Source organism: Natator depressus, chromosome 5 (genome assembly GCF_965152275.1).
Source record: "Natator depressus isolate rNatDep1 chromosome 5, rNatDep2.hap1, whole genome shotgun sequence".
Classification (NCBI taxonomy): Eukaryota; Metazoa; Chordata; order Testudines; family Cheloniidae; genus Natator; species Natator depressus.
The window spans coordinates 128,625,834-128,649,014 of NC_134238.1; the positions used below are offsets into that span (position 1 = coordinate 128,625,834).

General features: G+C 44.6%; 1 protein-coding gene across 1 annotated transcript in view; it reads right to left on the bottom strand.

Annotated features, from left to right (window-relative positions):
- KCMF1 (potassium channel modulatory factor 1) overlaps positions 1-16,227 on the bottom strand; it is a 62,881-nt gene extending 46,654 nt beyond the window's left edge. The window contains exon 1 of the mRNA XM_074952152.1: positions 16,103-16,227. Within this exon, the coding sequence (XP_074808253.1) occupies positions 16,103-16,118 (16 nt within the window). The 5' untranslated portion in view covers positions 16,119-16,227. The remainder of the gene's footprint in view (positions 1-16,102) is intronic.
- Between the last annotated feature and the right edge of the window lie 6,954 nt (positions 16,228-23,181).

Consider the following 23,181-nt stretch of genomic DNA (forward strand, 5'->3'; position numbering starts at 1 on the left):
CTTTCTACTGGGGCAGCAGAAGTGAGAAGAGTTGGATAGCCTGGCCCAACCATTCTTCTCTGGAGCAGCAATGAACTCAATCCAGTAACAACAAAAACAATCATAAAAACATAGTAACTCTGCACTTCTACAGCAGTTTTCATCCAAGGATCTCAAAGCAGCTATGTTTCAGGGATTTAGCCAGTGTAACATGCAGAACCTATGCCTAATATAGTGCCTGCCAGACTGGCTAGCAAGGGGCATGACATCACAAACACAAAGTCCACCTCTAAAACATGCTAAAGCACACTCTGGGCCTCTCCACAACCATTAATGAAAATCACCAAGATTTTATACTTTTTTAAAAAATGTTCTTAGAAACATGACACTGTTTCACTAGCTCCCTAATCATGAATGGTTTGTCAGCTGAGGAAGATGGCATTTTATTGGTACTGTGCAGCTGACATATACTGCAGTGGTTCTCAAACTTCTGTACTGGTGACTGACCCCTTTCACATAAAAAGGCTCTGAGTGAGACCCCCCTTATAAATTAAAAACACGTTTTTATGTATTTAACACCATTATAAATGCTGGAGACAAAGCAGGGTTTGGGGTGGAGGCTGACAGCTTGCGACCCCCTCTGTAATAACCTTGTGACTCCCTGAGGGGTCCTGACCCCCAGTTTGAGAACCCCGATATATTGTGTCCACTTGTAATCTATAGGAAATACAGTTCTTATTTTGTGACAAAGCAGGTGACATTTAAAAGAAAAAAACCCCAAAAACCAAGGCTCGTTTCAGTTCAATTGAGCCCGATCCAAAGATCTAGGTGCTAAACTGCTGATGTTGTGCTGTTCATTATCATAAGAACCAAACCATAAGTCACCATATTACTTAACTGTCACCTACAGAAGTATTTAACATTTTATCTGTTTACTCCCAAGTGAATTCATATGAAAGTACGTTCTACATTCACACACTACATGAGTCTAATTCTGATTAGTATTTATCAACATTTAATTTTCCTATGGTGTGCCAGGAAGGGGAAGCACAATCATTTCTTTATTATTGATTTACAGCCAAATCTTCAGAAATGTTCAGCTCCTTAACTGTAGCTGTGGGTCTGTAGCTGAAAATCAGGCAGAGGATCCTCCAGTTGGGCTCTCAAAAAATGAGGCACACAAAATTAAATGTCCACTTCTGATAGTTTTGGCCTTATTCAATTATCTCAGTCAGGAAGCTTCCAGTTTCTAAAATGCTTCCTAGACAGTTAATAAGCCAAAAAGTACTGACAGTCTCTCTTTACTGAAATAAACCTCTGCATTTGATCATGGATCATTATATGGCCTATAATCCTACATAACTACATTTCCTGACAAATCAGATTGAGAACCCCAGATTCAACTCTATTGAAAAAAATAAAAGAAAAAATACTACATCCATTTTGAAGAGAAGAGCTATCAGATAAAACATCACACCCTCATTGGCAAATCCAGAAAATTCAACGAGCAAGTTTGTAGGAGCTGAGGATTTTAGCAGCACACCTGAAGGAGTCTTGGACAATATCATTCAAAACTACTAATCTGAATAAAATGAAGGAACAGCTGTGGAAATTAGCATGGCACTCAGAATACATTTCCTAACAGGACTCCCCTTTTTCTACTGATGGGATCCTTTAATCTGAATTTTTTTCTTCTTATTGAGAAAGATATTAACTGTAATTCACATTAGGGGAAAAGAGCCATTTACTCCCAAAGCTGTCTGGAACATATATAGCAACGGTCCCCAAACTGTTCCTCCACACACCCGCAGGGGGTGCACCCCACAGTCGGAGGGGGGTCACGACAGGCCCCATGCTAGGCCCCACAGAGGGTGGGAAGGGAGCACCACACTTCCAGCCCTGCTCCACCCCCAGCCTCGCTCTTCTCTCAACCCCATTCAGTCCCCATTTCTGCTCCACCCCCAGCCCAGCTCTGCCCTCATTCCCTCTCCCCGTAGCCCAGTCCAGCTCCACCTCTAGCCCCAGCTCTTCCTCATCCTCAATTCCATCCCCAGCTCTGCCTTCAACCCAACCTCTGCTGCTGAGGAAGCCATGACTTTGCAGTAAGGGGGGGGAGAGAAGAGACAGATTTCTTTAATGGGGGGGGGGGAGGCTGGAAAAGTTTGTGTACCACTTGTACACAGACATAGCTATACACTTTACAAGCAAGCTGTGACAGTCCTCACTTGGGGTGGTTGTTAAGGGAGCATAGCCTAATGGTCAGGGCTTAGGCCCCTGACTTGCAAGGGGGGTTTTTGGTATGGGAGCCCAGGCTCCTTCACTCCACCTGGCTCTGACCCAGGGCCCTTTGAGAGCTGTCAGTGCTCTGACAGCCGGGACTGCCCGCTCTCCCTGCGCCATTTCCTACCACCTCCCTGCAATTGTCCGAAAGTCACTGTCTGGGTTTAGGCAGCGTAAGGGATGTCTGCTCACCAAAAGGCACCTTCTGGCACCTGAGTGTAGCGAGGTCACTCTTTTTTCTCGCGGGCAGCAATTGCCTCCTCTAGCAGTATGGCCCAGCCTCCTGGGCCAGCTTAGGCCAAGGGCTTTCCCCTGCTAGGGTAATCTGAACAAAAATAAAGGGGGATTAACTAAGTCCAGAGTTTGTATGAAAGGGAGAGGGGAATGCTTCCCTCTCAGGCTGTCTCTGCAGCAGGTCCTCCCTACACCTCAGGGAGGAACCACTGGGCAGCTGTTTAGGGAGGGATTCTGCCTTTCCTCAGCTTTTTGCTCTTGGAGCTGCAGGTCGCAGGTCTGCTCTCTTCTCTGAGCAGACACCAAATGACCTGCTCCCCTGCCTTTTAACTCCTCCTTCAATTGGTGCATTTGCTACAGGTGTGGTGGGGCTGCCTGGACGCAGAGCAGTTCCTTAACCCCTTAGTGTCCAGTGTGGAGTTTGTACAACCCATCACACAAGCAAAGAATGCAAAAGAGAAGACTGCCCATGCTGCTCCTAATAACATTAGCAAAGAAATATACATTGACAACACTAACTGACTGAGGGCCCAAAATAAAATTTTGGGTTAGTTTAATTAAATAACACTTGATAATGGGGCTGATCTTGGTGCAAAGCAAGCAAGACACTGACTTGTTTAAAGAAAAAAAAAGGGGGCAACAATCATTAAGTACTTCTACCAACACTGCATGGGCTCATTATACTCATTAACAGGTACAGTTTCATTTCTAAGAAAAAAGTCAACATCCACACAGATGGTTTGACAATACATTTAGCTACATTTATAGAATAAGCAGTACTGGTTTATGGGATCAGATTCTGTCAGACAAAACAGCCTTTTTAACAGAACAATAATCATCAGTGGACAATGTGCCCACATTTGATCAGCCTATACCGCCCACCTGCATATGCCAGCAGACATTCCAAATAGTCGGTATCTGCAGGAAATGGTACATCCAAATTCTTCTCTTCCCAGGATCCTCCATGCATGTGCCAGCGTGGCCTGTCACCTTACTGTGCTGCCAGTATTTCTTCACAGAGCAATGCAACAGTAAACAGCCCAGCAGCTCATACCAGCACCCTAACTATGTCAATGGTTTACTCCAACAGTTGCAATCCTGCCTTAAATGGTCAAGAAAAATGGGATACAAATGTGACATAGCACTAAAACTGCTGCACCATGATCTATCTACATACAGCACAACAAAAGGTTTCCAAACACCATTTCTCATACCTGGCTCTTCTAGCCTCCCATGGTTTTAATTTCTGCTTTGGCACAGAATATATATATTTGGCCCTTCTAGGGTGCTACTTCTGCACATTCACACTCACCTTCCCCACCTCCTCACATTCCTGGCACGTCTCGTAAAGCTCCTGGGTTTGCTGGAAGAAATTGAGGCAGTTGTGAGGGTCCACACCTCCCTTTTAGCCATAGTCTCTAAGTATTAAGTGACTTAGGTTAACTCAGGTGGTATCCAACAGGTTTGAAAATCTTTTAGAAAGATCTGGTGGTGCTGTGGCACCATCCTATACAGCTCCTTTGTTAAGGAGACATTCAGTTTTCTCCAAAAGCTGTCTTGTGAGGAGGATCCATGAAGAGGAATGAAGAAGTGGGTTTTGAAGGAGATTTGGTGTGAAATTGAATGTAACCACTGCAAACAATATTCAACACTCATTGACCTTAAGTAATTGCATGCCAGGAACCTTAATGCTGAGAAACGAAACTTGAAAAGGGAAGGGACACAGTAGTAGAAGAGGTGCAAAATTAAAAAGACTCTGGCACAGGATTCTCAATAATCCCATCAGATCTGAGCTCTAGAAGCTGATGAGCTCCTGAGCTAAATCTCCAGTGGTCCTGCTTGGATTATCCCTGCTTCTTGGTGGGATATGGATGACAAGGCTGGGTCTGAGGTCCATAGTAGAAGGAGAACCTCTGATGTATTTGGTAACTACCTCTAATACCTAAAAGCAGGACAGGCGAACTCTCTTGTGTTGTAGCAGACTCTGTAAGTCCCCAGGAGCAAACAGCGGCATTGGTAATTTTCAGTTTCACTCAGTCTTCAAGAGAAGAGGCATCTCCTCAAAAGGTAAATCCTCTATTTCTGACTGAGCTTCAGAGGACAGTCGAGAATGTAGGAATAGTATTTTATAACAATACCTATCCTTACTGGCCTGGCCCATGAATCAGAAGCATCAGATGCTCTAAGGGCACCCTTTGCTACAAACAATCCTCTATATAACAAAGTCCTGAGCAGCCTTTTCCTGCTCCTCATGCAAGGCATCTAGGATGTGGGAAAACAGCACCCTACAGGCCATATTGATACTGTGCCATAACAATTTGGTAATTGCTACCCGCATCTCAAGAGACCTGGAAGAGTATACTTTGCAGCCCAGAGCACTCATTCTTCTGCTTTCTCTATCCACTGGCGCAGACCAAGAAGCGTTTTCACTCGGATTGTTCTAAAGCTGCAGATACCAAAGAATTGAGAGCAGGGTGCTGGAAAATATACTGAAAGTCCTAGTGAGTGACCTATACCAGGGACCAGTCAGCTTGCAATTCAACTACATACATCATGCAACTTCAATCCACAATGGAACTAACTGAAGATGTTTACAAATACAAGCTTCTTAAAACATAGGAAGAGATGGTTAGTCAATAGCAGCTGCGATAGATTGTGATCAAAATCACCCAGATATATAGTGTTGAGATATCAACTTAGCATAGGTATTTTCATCTTACACAATGCCCACAATGGCAGTGGACAGTGGCCAAGTTAGCATTGTTTGAGGTATCATAATTGCATTTCCATACTTTTCAAAAATTTTAAGATGTAACAGAGAATTTCATGGCTTTCTAAAGCTGTGGCTCTCAACCAGGGGTATGCAGAGATCTACCAGGGGGTACATCAACTAATCTAGATATTTGCCTAGTTTTACAACAGGCTACATAAAAAGCACTAGCAAAGTCAGTACAAACTAAAATGTCATACTGTGACTTGTTTCAGAGTAACAGCCGTGTTAGTCTGTATTCGCAAAAAGAAAAGGAGTACTTGTGGCACCTTAGAGACTAACCAATTTATTTGAGCATAAGCTTTCGTGAGCTACAGCTCACTTCATCGGATGTATACTGTGGAAAATACAGAAGATGTTCTTATACATACAAACCATGAAAAAATGGGTGTTTACCACTACAAAAGGTTTTCTCTCCCCCCACCCCACTCTCCTGCTGGTAATAGCTTATCCAAAGCGATCACTCTCCTTACAATGTGTATGATAATCAAGGTGGGCCATTTCCAGCACAAATCCAGGATTTCTCCCCCCCCTCTTTTTTCCCCCACACACACAAACCCACTCTCCTGTTGGTAATAGCTTATCTAAAGTGTGACTTGTTTATACTGCTCTATATATTATACACTAAAATAAGTACAATATTTATATTCCAATTGATTTTATAATTACATGATAAAAATGAGGAAGTCAGCTATTTTTCAGTAATAGTGTGACTGACATTTTTGTATTTTTAGGTCTGATTTTTAAGCAAGTAGTTTTAAGTGAGGTGAAACTTGGGGTACACAAGGCAAATCAGACTCCTGAAAAGGATACAGTAGTCTGGAAGGTTGATCACTACTGCTCTAATATTTTCTTTTATAAAGCTTCACTGTCCTTAAGTCTTCAATACCTATTTACATCTTAAAAATTTATTTTTGGTCTTGAATTATACCCTCTAACAACTCCTTTAAAATTTCTTTCCATATTTCTCTGCATACTGAATCCCGTACCTACCGTAATCAATCCATGATTACATTTAGGGAGGTATGGGAAACAGTACACTGGGGGTATGGGAAAAAACAACAAATGCTCACTGACCCTGTCTATAAGTATGTGGGAGAAGGGGGAGAGAGGGTTTTACATCATGACAATCACACACCTGTGCTGTGTTTACAGTAGATTCCACCACAGGTACCACTGGAACAACTTTACTGGTGAATTATAGACCTGATTTCTGCCAGCCTCCAATAAGCCAGAAGTCTGTCCCCCCTCTCATGAAGGTCTTGTATACAATAGATATATTTACAACTCTAAAAAAAAAAAAGCTGTTACTCCAACATGCTGGTAAAACACCACATGCATCCACATACAAGTACTTCAAACAATGTAGACATGTGCCAAATAGTGTTTGGATTAGCCTGGCTGGTCTACGCTGGGAAAGTTTACTAAAGAGTCTCAACCATTCTAATACCAGCTTTGTTGAGCTGGAGGTAAAACTGCTGGAAACCCTAGTGTAGACACGTTCAAGCAACAAGACCAGTTTTTAACCACAGCTGCCATTAGAATTGCTTTCCAGAAGATTTCACTAAAAAGGTGACAAAAACAGATCCAACCACTGATGCCTTGTCTACGCTAGGGCTTCCAGCAGTTTTAATACCAATTCAGATGAACAGGTGTTAAAACCAGTCAGAGGATTTGGGGTTTTTTTTTTTGTTTTTTTTTTTAATTTCTCAAAAATAGCCAGCAAATCTGAATACTGTTTCCATCAGAGCCATTTCTTTGCCAGTGTAGACAGAAGTTACTGGCATAATAGCACAAACAGTTCACCAGTCCTTCCATTAGTATCTCTCAATACATCTATGGACTTTGAAATCTCCAAGAACCCATTGCTTCTGGAAGCTGTACTGGTAAATATGGGATAGGCATCCACAGAAGGTTACAACTGAAACTCTTTAGAAGAGCACTACTATAGATGTAGGACAAAACTAAAATGGTTCAGGACGCTAATCAGGCATACTGAACTTTTTGTGCCTAGACCGTTTCTATCCCACCCGTTCCATTTTCGAACAGAGACAAAGTCTAAGATAGTTGGCCAACAGAGGCTTAGCCAAGAATGTTATTTGTGTTACTCTCATTAGGCTAACGTTGGTGAGGCCCCAGGAGCTTTGTCTATGCTAGGAAGTATATCTATTGCAGAAAATGGTTTTCATCAAAATAATTCCCACAAACTAGTATTTAAGATTGTTTCAGTGGTAGTGCAGAATGGACAAGACAGTTTTCAACCCTAACACCATTTTCTCTAGGCCATACTAGTGTTTAAACCATTTTATAAACAAAGGGGCAAGGAAACCTTAGGAAAATTTTGTGCAACATTTCCTAATATTCACCAGGTTTAGTTGTGCTTCCAGCAGAGCTATTCAAAGGGGCCCAGTTGAATTTCAATGGGACCTAGGTGCCTAAAACCCTTAGGCTCCTTTGAAAACCCCACCTTAGAAGACCTTGTGGGAATGAAGGAGAGGGAGGGGAAGCACACCAAAGGAGAGGAAGGAAAAAAGAGATAGTGGCAAAGGGAATTTGGGGAAAACAAGAGGCAAGAGAAAATATCAGAGAGAAAGATGACAATTTATCATACCAGAGACAGCACCTCTTGTCACTCAAGACAAGAAACACTGCCTCCCAAAAAGACAATTCAGGCACCAAGAAATGGTGAAAGTGATGGGGGAGGACCAAATCTGACCTGAGGTAAGAAAAAAAATGAAATTACAACCCAGACCAAGTGTCGTCATCTACTTTGTTACTGGTAGGATGCACTCACTCTGACAAATTTCTGAAATTACGTGTCCGCCCTCGTTTTTATTTATTTATGATCGTGAGTACGGTGATCAAAACTGAATGCAGTCACATAACACTATTTTGACCAAAATTTGAAGCTCAAGTTATTACTAAAAGTAGATTCCAAATCTAAAATACTAAATAGTAATGTAGATTTGCATGACATAACTGAAATTAGAAAAAAGGAGATTGGAAGCATGGGCTTGTGATTATAAGGCACTGTACTGCGATTTGACAGATCTGGGTTCAGTTCCTAGCTCAGTCACCAATTCCCTTGTGTGACCTCAGGCAAGTGACTTAATTTCTCTGTGCCTCAATTCTCCATCTGTTAAATCAAAAATAAAACGGTGTGGGAATAATAATGCTTCCTTTCTCCAATCCTCAGTCTGTCTTGTCTGGTTAAACAGCAAGCTGTTTGGGACAGGGAATGAGTCTTACTATGCATATGTACAGCGATGACCGTAACAGGAGCCCAAATGTCTGTTACAACCTCTAGGCACTAGCACAATGCAAATAATAAAAATAATAAAAGATTTACCCTGCTGTCCACCAGAGCTCAAGAAGTGGGAGAAAGTTTTATGGAGAAGAGGAAGAGGTCCAAAGTCTCCTGGAAGTTCTAAACAAAGCAGTTTTGAGGGAAACAATTCAGACATACACATAAAAACCATCCCAATAAGATGAATAAGGAAGTAAAAACCACCACATTGAGATGAATAAGGCAGTAAAAACTACTACATTGAGACGAATGAGAGTTTATACAACATGCCTAGCCAAGATACAGTCTAGGCATAATTTAATTTTTAAAATATACAAACTAAAGAATTTAACTGGAAGACATATCAACATAACCCCCTTGCCCCCAAAAAACCCAATGTGAACCTCTTCCCCAGAGCAACTCTACCTATGTCCCTCAGAGAAAGCCTGGGAAACTAGGTGAGCTTTGCAGAGTGCCCTGAAGGGCCCAACAGATTTGGGCTCCCTACTGAGCATAAACAAAATGAACACACACTCTGGGCCTCAGCTTCTCATCTATCCAATGAGGACAATAATGTGTACTCACCCTTAAAAAGGTATTTTGAGATCTATAGATATACTATATAAATGATATAAAATATTACTGGACTCAAAGGCACTTCACTTGCCATCTGAACTAGGAGGCTGTCAGCCTGAACATCACAACTAGGTGAAGTCAACTGAGGAAGTAGCTAGAAACCAAGTCATTTAAAGCTTTATACAGCAGGTCAAAACCAAAACCTTGATTTGCACCTAAAAATAAGTCTGAAGCCAGTAACAGTATTGAGCGGGCCACCATGCTCCGCATGAACTGAAATTTCAAAGCAGTCTTCCAGCAGTGTCGAATGGAGGGCACTGTAGTAATCCCATTCAGAGGTGCCAAAGGCACAGATAACTATAAGCAAGCTCCACATCTACACAAGAACAGAGAAATTGCTATGCTGCACCAGACCAGAGGTCCACCCAATCCAGCATTCATCCGGGCTTTCTCCAGAGTGACTAGCACCCGACATTTCAGAGGAAGGCATAAGAACGCCACATTAGGCAGAGGCAGGATAGTCTGCTGCCAATTAGAACTCATCCTGGTCCATATAAAATGCCCAATCCCTTTATGAATCTTGCTAAATTCTTGGCATCAGTGACCACCGGGGGCCATGAGTTCCATAGTTTAAGTACATGTTGAGTGAATAAAGTATTTCCTTTTATCAGTTTTGAAACGGCCACTTTTTAATTTCATTGAATGTTTCCCTTGTTCTTACGTTATGAGAGAGGAAAAACAGAAGCTCCTAATCTACCTTCTCTATTCCATTCTAACATACTTTTTCACGCCCCCTCTTATTTATTTCACTGCTAAGGTAAACAATCCCAATCTTTTCACTGCTCTTCACATAAGAACTTTTGGCCTTAATTTCTCTGTGCCTCAGACACTATCTGTAAAATGGGGATAATACCACCACCTTGTCTCATATGGGTGCTGTGAAAATAAATTCATTAATGTTCGTAAAGCACCCAGATCCTTTAGTAATGAGTGCCACGGAGAAAGCCAATGAGGAAATGAATCTGTAGTCAGAGCAGGGTTTGGATGGTGTGCACTAAATAGAGTATGGTTTCACACACTGAACGAGGATAAAATACTCGATAGCTGCTCATTCAGTGAGTACCATCTATCCAGTGCATTCAATGAGGCAGGGGTCCTGGGGAAAAAGTAGAATGTCATCATGTAATTAAAGACTATCTTAATTAATTTACACAAAGAAGATGACAAGCTTGCACAGTTAACTTAAAATCTGGCAGTTCCTAACTTCTGAGTGCTGACTTTGCTACTTTAATGATTTCTCTGTATTTGTGTGTAATATTTTCCATATTATTCTCCATCCCAGTCATTGTGCATCATTTGCTTTTTTGACCACAGCCACACAGCAAACATCTTCACTGAGCTATCTACAGTGAAAGCCAGGTCCCTTTCTTGAGTTGATACAACTAATTTAGAACCTTGGAAAGCGTGTTAGTAGCTTAACTTTTCCCCTTCATTGTGCATTCTTTTCATTTATTGGTAATGAACTTCATTTGCCTGAATGCACAGCATTATATCAGCTTCTTTAGGTCTCAATGAAGTTCTTCTGGGACAGCTCCATTCTTAACTCATCTAAATAACGTCTCATCTGAAAATTTTGCCACCTCAGTACCTATTCCCCTTCCCTGATCATTCATAAGTATATTAAACAACACTGGACCTAGTACCAAACATTGAGGCATTCTGCTGTTAACCTTTTGCCAGCATGAAAATTGACCATTTAATCCAGGGGTCTTAAACTGGGGGTCTGGACCCTTCAGGGGGTCACGAGGTTATTACATGGGGGGTCATGAGCTGTCAGCCTCCACCCCAAACCCCACTTTGCCTCCAGCATTTATAATGGTGTTAAATATATAAAAAAGTGTTTTTAATTTATAAGAGGGGGTCGCTGATTTAATCCTATTCTTTGTTTTCTGTCTCCTCGCCAGCTTTTGATCCATAACAACACTTTGTTTCTCATCCCAGATCTGAAAGAAAGTCTTCTCACAGCCTTCTTTTATTTTAAGTCCCTTTCTGCAGGCTCAGGAAGACCACACTGCACTGGTTCACATTCAGAAGTTTTCTGTGACGGCCAAAAATGTAGATTTTAAAAAAAAAAATTCTGCTAAACTAATAGGTAAGGCCCACTTGCCAATGAAAATATTATTGGCAAGTGCATTTGTCAAATGTATATTCCCAAAGCGGATTCAGTTTTCCACTGAACGCAAACATTTTTATTATACAGAAGCTTATTCTGTTTCCCATATTTCTAATTAGTTTTGTAGTTATTTAGGTTTAGCACTACATTCCCTCTGCCCCAAACATAATTCTCATTACCTGAACTACAACGGTGACCCATTTTCAGATACTGCACTTAACTTTGATTATAGGCCTAAACATGTTCTCACTGAGTAACATTAACCCACCAATATCAAGTATTTTGAGATATACAAATCAAAGCATTACCATTAAATTCAGAAAAGTCACTGTGCTAATACAGTGGGCTGTATAACTACCACCCTCATCTCTTAAATTTTCCTACAAAAGGGTTTTAAGAAATTTGCAGGCTATATGGCTAATTTTGGGAAGACGTACTTCTGGAATAACAATCTTATATTTGAGGAAGAGGTACACGAAGAATTGAAAATGTGCACCACAAAGTACTGATTTTACAATTGGTTTCATGCATACATGTCTCTGTTAGTAAATTGATGGTTCAACACACTAGCTTTGCCTTATTCATATAAATTGCTATAGATTCCTTATCTGGGTCTCAGAGATTTGCATACAAAGGTACACTAATTCTGTGCTTAATGAGATTTGTATAATTGATGGCACATGAAATCGTAATACAGAGCAGAGAACGACTGCCTCCAATGTGCTATTTGTCTAGTCAGGAATTGTAAAGTCTTTTTGTGGATTGTGTATGGCACAGCCATTGTAAACGTAAAGGGAAACCATTCCCGTTCTTGTTATCTCCAACAGAAGAGATCAAATCTATTTATGCTTTTATATCATTCTTACCTAATTGTCTCAACGTTTTTGGTTGTCCCAGACCAGTTAAGGTTGTTCTGGTGATGATTTACCTATGCCTTATGAGATTTTCAAATGTATGTTTAATCTTAACATTTCCTCAATTTCTAAGTGTTTTTATATATATATATATACACACACACACACATATATATAAAAAGCTACATAGTGCGTTTTTTTCAATGTATTTGTTTACCTTTAAGTTATTGGTATGTCCTTAACCTTAACAAAGTGTGTGTGTCTGGGATTTATGTATTTACCTTGTTTATGAATGCACTGGGAACCATTCTGACATTCTAAGTTCTACAGCAGCTAGTTCCCAAACATGCCCTTCCCCCTTTCAGAATTAGCCCAGTGTTCTAGATTTTACCAAGATCTCTCAAATAAATCTCATTTGAAATTTCTAGTACAAAATGATTCTGAAGAGAAAACAGCAAAGATATAATTTTCTAAACATGATTAAAGCCTGGGTTGTTGTTTTCTCCTGAGTCTTATAACTCAAAAACAGCTTCTTTCAATCAACGCACATTTGGGCCAAAAATTGTTTGCTGACCACAGACCACACATGGAAGATCTGAAGTGGGAATGACATTTTTTGAGGATTTTGGAGGGGGTGGTACTGTCACATCAGGCTTATAATGGAAACCAAGTCTCAGTCTGTAATACAGTGAAAAGAAATCCACTATTTTCAATCCTACAACTAATTTCGAATTTGGACTATCAATATAATAAAACAATTTGAATACATGGTGCGAAGTCCTGGATAAAGAGACAACCAATAGAAAGACTTAACCAGGTTCCTATAAAATGTATCATACCAAGTTGCAGCAGCAGCATTTTCTATCTCAAGCTGGTTCTCAACCAGGGTTCCGGGGTCCTTTAGGGGGCCGCAAGCAGGTTTCGGGGGGGGGGGGGGCACAAAGCAGGGCCAGTGTTAGACTTGCTGGGGCTCAGGGCAAGAAAGCTGAAGCCTCATAGTGTAGGGCTGAAGCCCAGGGCTCCCAGCCCTGCCGCCGGGGGCTGAAGCTGAAGCCTGAGCAACTTAGCTTTGTGGGGACCCCTGTGGCATGGGGCTCTGGGCAATTGCCTTGCCTGCTACCCCCTAATGCTGGCCCTGGCTTTTATATGCAGAAAAAGAGTTGTGACACTGGTGGGCTGTGAAGTTTTTAAAGCATGTTGGAGGGGGGAGGGAGGGCTCAGAAAGAAAAAGGTTGAGAACCCTGTTCTATCTTGTTGTTTTTACTTTGGAAAGAATACATCCATAATGTGAAGTTACCAAACCTCACATCACCCTGCAACCGAACAGGAAAAGGTGAATTTCCATTTTCAAAACTAACCCATTATAACTTGAAAGAAGGAACATTTTCTTAAAATCTGACAACCCAAATATTAACCTTGTTTAGTTAAAATAATTCTCCCTACTCATCACCAAAATCCCACATTGAAAAAAACATGTTCTTCCATACATGTTCTTTCCAGCTTAGGAATTTCACAATATACGCCACGAGAGACATGCTTATAAAAATTCAGTTTCTAAGATTCCTGTCTCCCAGTAAAATACTAACTCCAAGAGTGAAATACCTTTTTTATCAAATATTACAAACATTTACAATATTTCTCACTTTAAGACTTAGTGTGTAACAAATAGAATTCAAAAGCAGTTGGCATACCATCTTTGCAATGTTAATCAGTGCAGTTATGAGTTCTTATCCTGATACTATACTTTAAACCCACATACCATCATGTGGTACGTGCACCACAGTTTGAGAACCAATTTACAGAATATATCCTCCAACAAATACAATACACAAAGCAACTCTGAGATTAACCCTCATTTTGCTGTTTGCTTAATTACTTCTATACAAACCCACCCAAATCTAGAGAAAGATAAGAGGAATTTATTGTATCACATGAGGAGACTGAGCTAGGATCTGGTGTGACAGACTAAAAGTTTGGCAACAGTCATAGAATCATAAAGGTGTAGGATTGGAAGGGACCTTGAGAGGTCATCTAGTCCTGCCTGCACCCAGTGCAGGACCACATATTAACTAGACTATTCCTGACAGGTGTCTGACTTGTTCTTAAAAACCTCCAAAGACAGAGATTCCACAACCTCCCTAGGAAACTTGTTCCAGTGTTTAACAATCCGTCCTCTTACTCAAAATAAAAAAAATCTCAATACTAATGGACTCCTATAAGACAACTCAGCTAAATTAGCAAACCTTAAGGCAGAGTGAGGAGTGTGGACACCAGTCTCCATCCCACATACTCTAGTCCTGCATCAAAGTTACTTATCCTCTGGCTGGAAGCCTGTAACATTACTTCCCAAATTCTGAACTTTCCTACTGTGTTGTCTGTGTCTGTCAAGACTGGATGTAGACACCTCTATTCCAGTATATCTTCAGAGATCTGCCTAATTTAAAAAGATTACTTCTATATCACTGGGACAACAAAGATCATCCCTCTTTAAGCAAAGGGAGATAGAAGATAACTTTTTGCCAGGTTAGGTGCTGAGGTTATCCCCTCAAGAAACAATAACCTGGATGAAATCTCTTATTACAAGGAGCTTCTTCAAGATCTTACATTCTAAACCAACTATCTCACTTGCCAAAGTGAGAAAAAACCTCTCCATACAGACATACACGCTATTACATTTTTCTTTTCTTCCCAGATACATTCCGTTTTGCCTGTGTTCTTGTCTCCTTCCTTCTCATTGCTGTTTTTGATTAATCCTTAACTATCCACTTACCTCCCTTACAACAATAAAAAATACAGAATGACAAGAGTACATATCTAAAGCATTTTCTCTACTTACGTACATAACTTTTCTTAACCTTTCAAAATGTTTGCAGTGATTTGTTAATACAGCTGCATTCATTATCTTTTCTATACTAAAGATTAAAATATTAAAAGTTCATAACCTGCCAAAGTTGCCAAAACGTCAGCTCGGCCCAAAGCAAGACCACAGCTACTAACCATACCCCCAAACACTAGTCCCAATGCAGAAAAAGACCTCTCCCTGCACCAAACATTCGCTTGAACCTGTTCTTCATCTTCCACCCCTCACAGTCACAAGAAAACACTCTCCAAAACACACCTGCATCCTCCTCACAGAAGCCTGCCACCCTCCTGCCGCCACACAGTCCCTGCCCTGACACATTGCTCCCCTCCTCTGAGCCACCTACAGCACACCCCCTCTCCTCTGCCTGGACCCTTCCCGCTGTGACATAGGCACGAACAGCTCTGTCTCCCCGCCATGTGTGACTCTCCTTCCCCTGCCTTTACCTACAACCCCCGCCCCCATCCACACCCAGTCCCACCAGTCCTCTGACATCCACACCCCCACATTCACCTCCCCCACAGGGACCTACCGACCCCAACACGCCCCCCCATCTCCGCCCCCCCAAGCTCCACCCGCGCCCTCCCAGCCCTCCACCCCCACCGACACGCCTGGCCCCCGTCCCCAGCCCCGGATGCCCCCGCCCCTACGTCCCCTCTCCCCGCCCGGCCTGGGCCCCCCGCCGCCAGGCGGCTGCAGCCCCCGCCCCGTCCCGGCACAGCGAGGAAGGAGGCCGGGATCCAACCCCGGCCAGGGAGTTTTCGCCCCATCAGGCCGCAGGCCGCTGCGCTGAGCAGCGGGGTAACCAGCCCCAGCCCCGTTCCTGGCGGCCGGGCCGGACGGCGCTAGGCCGCGGCAGGCTCCTCCGCCTGCCCTGTGCGGGGCCGGGAGCCGCCGGCGGCCGGGGCCTGCCCGTAACGGACACGGCCCCCTCCCCCATGACACTGCAAAGCTGCCCGGCCGCCGCCCTGGCCCCGGCCGCCTCGGGGTCTCCGCCGCCGCCGGCCCCCCCGCTCTCGGCGGCGCCGCCATGACGATCCCGCTGGCCGGCGGGTGCCCGCAGCCGGCAGGCCCCGGCCCTGGCCCTCACCTTCATGTCGGGACATCCTAGTTCAGAGGCGGCGGCCCAGGCCCGTCCCGGGCTCCCCTGGCTGCTCGGCGCCGCTCGGCCTGGGCCCCGCGCGCTAAGCCCGGCGCGGGCAGGAGGCGGCGGGCGCGGGGGGTCGGTTGCGGCGGCCCCGGCCTCTCCAGGGGGCGGATCCAGCAGCTTCCCGGGCGCCGTGACACGGTGACTCTCGTCGGGCCCCGCCGGCTCCTAGCGCCGCCCCCTGCCTCCTTCCCCTGGCCCCCGCTTCCGCTGCGCCGCGGCCGCTCGCGTCCCCGGGCTGGGTCTGGGCACCTCCCGCTCCCGGCCACAGCTCCGCCGCCGCCTCCGCCCAGCCCCCTCCCTCCCCCCGCCCGGCGGCCGCCGCGGCTGCTGCATGCAGGGAGGAAGAGGAAATGCACGGCAGCGAGGGGGGCCGGGAGCGCCGGCACCGCCCCGCGCAGCCCGAGCTCCCCGCCCGCGGCCAGCTTCCGCCCCTGCCCCAGGGCGGCGGCCGGGATGCGGCAGCCGCGAGCCCAGCCTGGGGTCCATTGCCTCCCCCGCCGGGGCCGGGACACAGTCACCTTGCGCGGCGGGAGCAACGGGGCTGGGCCTGGCCGCAAGCAGGGGGGGGGCCGGGCTGGAGAAGGGCCTAGCCAGAGCCCCCCTGCCAGGCGGCCAGGGCTCGAGGGGGGCTGGGATGAAAGCCCCTTAAAGCAAAGTGCGAAACCCGGCGGCAGCCAGGCTTTGGGGAAGGAAGAAAAGCGGGGGCGGGGGGGGTCCTTGTACTTTCCATGATTGTTGGGCCCAGCCATGTGATACACCAGCCTGCGGGAAGCCTGAGAAGCCCGGGTGCATCTCCGGAAGTGCAGGTGGAGTGGAGAACACGGAGGCCCCCCCCGACCCACATGGCTCCCTGCCTGAAACTTTCCTCTTTCTTGTAACCCAGGGACTGGGCTGATGCAATGTAACGTTAACCTTTAAAAAGGCAGAAAGGGGGACAGTTAAGGCTCCTGTTACCTGTGCTATGGTGCACATAGCAAAAGCCCCTTACTGTGGTGTTTCTCAGCTAGGGAGCTCAGTATTTCTGGTTGTTAGGTGTACGTTGTCAACTACACAGGCTGATGCCGCAGCAACCTTAACTGGGGCATGTTCTGATATTTAAAAAAACAAAAACCGCTGCTGAGTAGCTTTAATGTTACATTAACGTAGCTTTTGCCTTTAACTTTTCTCTGAAAAATGTTAAGGAAAACGCCTGTGATTAATAGTAGCATCAGTCATTCAACGTGACCTTTTGTTAATGGGAGGGTGGGTTCAGATTTGGACTTGCAGACAGTTTTCTGCAAAGCAGAGTTAACACGGCAACAACACATCCCTTTACACGGAGGTGGTTTCCAATCTTGGGAACCGAAAACAAGGCTTTTTTTTTTTTTTAAATAAAAAAAATTAGAATTTGCAGAATGCTGGAAGAGTTAAAAATAAACCCCCAAATTGTTAGACGCACAGTTTTTTTTCACATCTGTGACATCCTTCTTTCCCTGCTAGTAAGGCATTATGTTTGGATGATTGTACATCTCAGTGATACACCCAAAACAGCCTGATAGTAGCTGTGTCCTTGTGCCTAGTGTGCCAATCTTCTTTCTTGGTCTTGAGCAGTGAAATATGCAGTGATGTCATAAAGAGGGTGGGGAATCATTAATCTCAGCTTAACAAAAACTAGCAAATACTACTGAGCATGCTCAAAACTGATTTTTTTAATCAGTTATTAATTTTATTATTCATTCCAACCAATTTTTAATCACACTTGGTCAAGGACACAGGGCCAGCCATAGTGGTAGGGGGAGAAGTGAGCAAAATCTTTGTCAACCATCTCCAAAAACAAAATGATTTTTAACTGTTTGTCCTCCATGGTCATGTACCACTATGCATTAAGCTGAATATCCCTTTAATATATATTGCCAACCCCAAACATTAAGGCATGAGTCAGATGCCCAAAATAATTGGCTTGCAAAGAATTACATTTATTATAATGATCACTTTGTCTTTAGAAGGAGGCACCTATACTTAATTTGCATGATCATTTCCAAACTGACATACAATTAAACTTTTAAAAATACAACCAGAAATGCAAGCCTCCCCATTGAGTATTTTAGCACAGTCCTGTCTCTCTCTGTTCTGGCCCATCCCTGAATATCTCCCAACCGTTATACCTATAGCCATCTGCCCCAAAATGTTCCCTCAAAGTCTCCTTTGCTCCTTTCCCCTCATACTTTTGGTCAGTCTCCCTCCTGTACCCCACATTCTCTGGCACCCCAGTCAACCTCACATTCTCCTGTTCCTTCTGTTTACTTCCTGCCCTAAATACCCCTACACTCCCCTCAGTTTTACCCCTACACCCCACATTGTCCAGCAATGCCCATCAATATGCCCTACATCCCCTTTCCTCCCCATTTGTTCTCCTGCACTCCCTCCTGTATTCTCCATCACCCTACTGGCCATCCTCCCTAAAGGTAGCTTAGCTTCAGTCTCACTGAAAACAATGGGGGGGCAGGGAGGAGGAGAGAGAGAAGAGAGGGACAGAATGGTGCCCATCTTTATTAGGGGCATCCTCAGTCACATGCAGAAGCTCAAGGGAAATGGTGGCCATTTTGACTGAGGGCAGCCTCAGGCTTCAGTGCTCTTTGAAATGATGGGAGGTGGTGGTCCCTGTCAAAGGCAAAAATCTGCCAGGACCCTGAGGAAAGTTATGAACTTCTCTCTCTCACACACACACGACAAAAAACCACAAACACAAAAGATGAGCCAAATGAGAGTTCATGGCTCCATGGTAACCAGATGTCCCTTAAAACCAGGATTCCAGGACCCATTTCTGTCAATTTTACATCAAATGGTGTTTTGTCCTACATTTTGTCAACACATCGGCCACCTGAAGGAGCTGCTCTCTGTGTATCTCTAACATAGTCTTGTGGCCGAGACATCGCACTGGGCCTCAGGAGATTTGGGTTCAGTTCTTGACTCTGCCACAGGTTCACTAGGTGACCTTAGGAAAGGTCATTTAATCTCTCTATGCCTCAGTTCCTCATCTGTAAAATGGAGGTTAATAATCCTTCCAGTTTCTTTGAATACTAATCATGTGGATCCCACTCATGGTATATACACACCTCGTGTGTGGGTCCAGAAACTTTTTGGCCAGCAATGTCCAGTGGAGCTGTCCTCACACCCCACCCAGGGGTATAAGGAAAGTGCAGCCCCACCCACATTCAGTTCCCTCTCACCACCTGCATCAGAACTCAGGGCTCATCTATGCTTAAAACGCTACAGCAACACCTAGCTCTTTATATGCAGGGATTTAGGTCAGTTTAACTACTCTGCTCAAGGGTGTGGATTTTTCACACCCCTAACCAATGTATTTAAACCAAGTTAATTTTCTAGCATAAACCAGGTCTCAGTGATGTCCACCCCACTCCCTGTAGAAGATTCTGAAATTAAAACTAATTCCAATAGTTCAGTTTAGTATTGTTAGATACTGTCAAAACACTTTCCTGCCCTCATGGCAGGATCTTTGCTATTTTAGGCAGAGTGCTAAATATTATTTTAAACAATTTCATTTATATTGCAAATCAATTGAAATAAAAAATATTGTATGTTGCTAGTTCATTAGTTTCTTAAATTGCTAAAGGGGCTGTTTTGTACTTGTCTCTTCACTTTTCTAATTGTATAACTATTAAGAACAAATCAAGAGGCATGCCTGCACAAGGCTCAAGAGGCCTTTGCCATAAATTATGAAAACAAAATTAAGTTGTTCACAGAACTCCACATTTCCTTCTGACCTGCACCTCTAATACCACTCAAAGCACTCCCTGCAGCAAATCACATAGAAAAGTGTATCTTGTTCTGATGGTCAATAGACTTGAACAATTTTGAACCAGGAGGGGAAGACTGTTCCAGAGCAGAGGGCCCCACACAGAATGCTTTGCTACAACCTCCTCTCCTAAAGGAGAGGGGAACCAGCTCTAACGGTCAGTAGAATGTCAGCTCTTACACAGAGACTTTCTGTACTAAGAGGTTTCACATTTAGAGCATTAGATCCCCAAAGACAGGTTCAGGAGTTCATTAACATCCTTGCTATGAGAACGCCACAAAAACAAAAATCAGGAATTAGCCCACGCTATATTTGTGGCCAACATCACTGTTAGCTATATTGAACATCCACAAGTCAAGAAAGCCAAAATGTTTCCACTAGGCTATACTATTCAATTTGGATTTGCAGTGCTCCTAAGTCACCAAGGCCTGCTCTAGGCTACAAAGTTAGGTAGAGTCTTGTGTCAACCTGTGTGTTTATCTGCACTCATATTTGTCTCCAGCCGACATCAGTGCTTGGTTTCACCTCCCCGAACGGTGTAGCTTCACAGCCAACCTACCAAGGTCAATGCAGTATGAGTGTAGACAAGGCATTATCTGTCAACCCTAACAGTTTTCCAGCTGCTGTCCTACAGTGCTGCATTCCCTGCAACAGTGACCACTCTGGTCACAATTTTAAACTTCACACTGCCCACAGGTCAGAGAAGCCCTCTGCATGTTTTTCAAATATCTTTCTCATTAGCGAGCACACCTAGCAGCTCTCCCTTGTTGTGTGCAACTTCCCAACGAAACATGGTGGCTCCACACACACACTCACACTACATGCGCTCCGGCCTGGAGTAGACAGGAGGTATTGGATCTCCTGGGCCTGTGAGGGAGAAGAGACTGGGTAAGCACAGTTACAGACCATGTGTAGAAACAAGGGCATCTATAAACAGTTTACACAAGGGCCATAGGCAAAGTGGTACAAGAGGGATCAGCCACAGTGACACATGAAAGCAAAGGAACTTTGCCAGGGATACCACAAGGCCAGGGAGCACAATAGATCTGGTGCTGTCCTGCAAACATGCCTTCGACAAGTATGGCATGTAGTTTCTTGTAAGCACCTCACAGATCATTGTGTATACCTTGGAGGAGCCCAAGACAGATCCCTGCCATGAACAATGAGGAGTAAGTGGAGGAGAAGTAGGGAGACACGAGGGGGGGGACTCCAGTTATGCTGAGAACCAGGATCTGTTTGAGACTCTGCCAGTCTAGCCAGTCCTGCCAGCTGGTCATGGATAAACCTGATGAAGGGGAAAGGAACTCTAAGGAAAAAATGCATTTACACATTTACCAATGTTTAAATGTAAAGATAGCGCCCAGCCCCACCCCAAGCTAATAAGACAAAGGTATCAACTTCTCATTGTTTTACTCATTCAAGAAGAGGTAGAGGTACAAACACAGGCAGAGTTGGCATCTGCTTTTCATTCCCCTGTTGGGTTAGGTGGGAAGTGGGGCATGCACAGCAGTTTATGTCCAGAGGGCTGTACCTTATACCCTCCTGAGAGATCTCGAAACGTTCACGAAGATCCTCGGAAATCCTCTCCCAAAGGTTTCTAGGGATGGCTGCCTTATTTCTTCCTCCATGGTAGGGCATTTTTGCACACTACTCTGCTGTGAGTTCAGCAGGAGCCATTTCAGTAAATAGGCTAGCAGCATAGAGGCCAGGGCAGCTTTGGGACACCAGTAGCAACTGACTTCTTTATGCCTTTACCCTCAGGAGTGAGATATCAGCTCAAACCACCACCACCTATGGAAAATAGCGCCAGTACTGCATTGCCCTACACACATACACATGGCATAGGGACTGAAAGCCCCGCCTTGGCCCTGGCAGGCCATACTCACCATGGCTGGGGCTGGAGAGCAGTGCTGTGCCAAGGGACTCCCTCCAACATAAGCATAATTTGACTTCTATACTGGTGGTGGGAAGAAGAGACAGGGAGTTTGATATTATTAATCATAGGTACAAGTCTTACTTCTTTCCCCCAAATCCTAATACCCTCCAATTTTCATTATTTTTGGAGGTTCCTGGGTTTTTGGAGTTTCAGGATTTTTAGAGGTACTAGGGCTTTTGGGGTATCAGGAATTTCCTAGAAAGTGTTCTGTGGCTTTTGGGGCTTCAGATTTTTAGATATGCTGGGGTCTACTCACCACAGTGGTGCCTCCTGCAGGCCATCCTGGGGATTAGTTCTGCCAGCCTGAGCACCCTCTCTAGCTGGTGCCTCTCCTACCATCCTCTCCACCTGCAGACCCACCTCAGTCTAGGAACCACACTGTCCTCTTCATGACTCCAACCTCTGGTTTTGTCATTGTCCGTATTTCCCTGCTTCTGGGGTTCAGTCCATTATTCTGGCCAGTTTCCCAGTGGTGAATGGGGCAGGGGGGTGTCCCAGGCCTGCTCACTACTCTGGATCCTAACTAAAGGACTCTGTAGACAGCAGGCTCCTACTGTGTCTCTTTAAACTCAATGTGGCATCAATTCTCTAGGCCACTTTCCTGGGGCCCCAGCACCTTCTTCACCCTCTTTTCAGGGTATTCAGCCAGTGAGTCCTAACAGCCAGCCAGAAGCTCCCTCTTGCTCCTTGCCAGTAACTACACAGTCCAAGGTGCTACCCTTTCTGCAACCTGCTAAGAACAAAGTCCTCACTTCTATCAACTCCCCCACAGCTACTAACCCTGCTCTGCCCTGCAGCTCCTTTTGTATTAGCCTGCTGTGCCCTGATTGGCTGCTCCATGCAGCCTCTCGGCCAGTTGGCTGCATCCCGCACAGTCTCTCTAGGCCACTTGGAGGACTCACCTCCACTCCACTGCTCCTTTCTGTGATGAGGTGTAGCGGGCCCACGAGGCCTTCATTAGTCCCTTCCACTCTTGTGTGGGGTGAACACCCCATCACATGAGGCTTTTGGGATTTCTTGAGGAGCCTGGCCTTTGGGGGATTTTCAGGATTTGCTCAGATTCTGAGGCTTTCAGGTTTTTTGGAGGTGTGGGACTTTGGTGGTTTTTTGGATATACAGGGACTTTTGGAGTTTCCAGAGGTGCTGGGGTTTGTGCTTTTCAGAAATGACAGGGTTTGGGGTTTTTTTGGAAGTGCTGGTGCTTTAGGGTTTTTTTTTAACTGTTAGGGTTTAGGGTGTTTTTGGAGGTTCCAGAGTTTTGGGGATGTGCCTGGGATTTGGGGATTT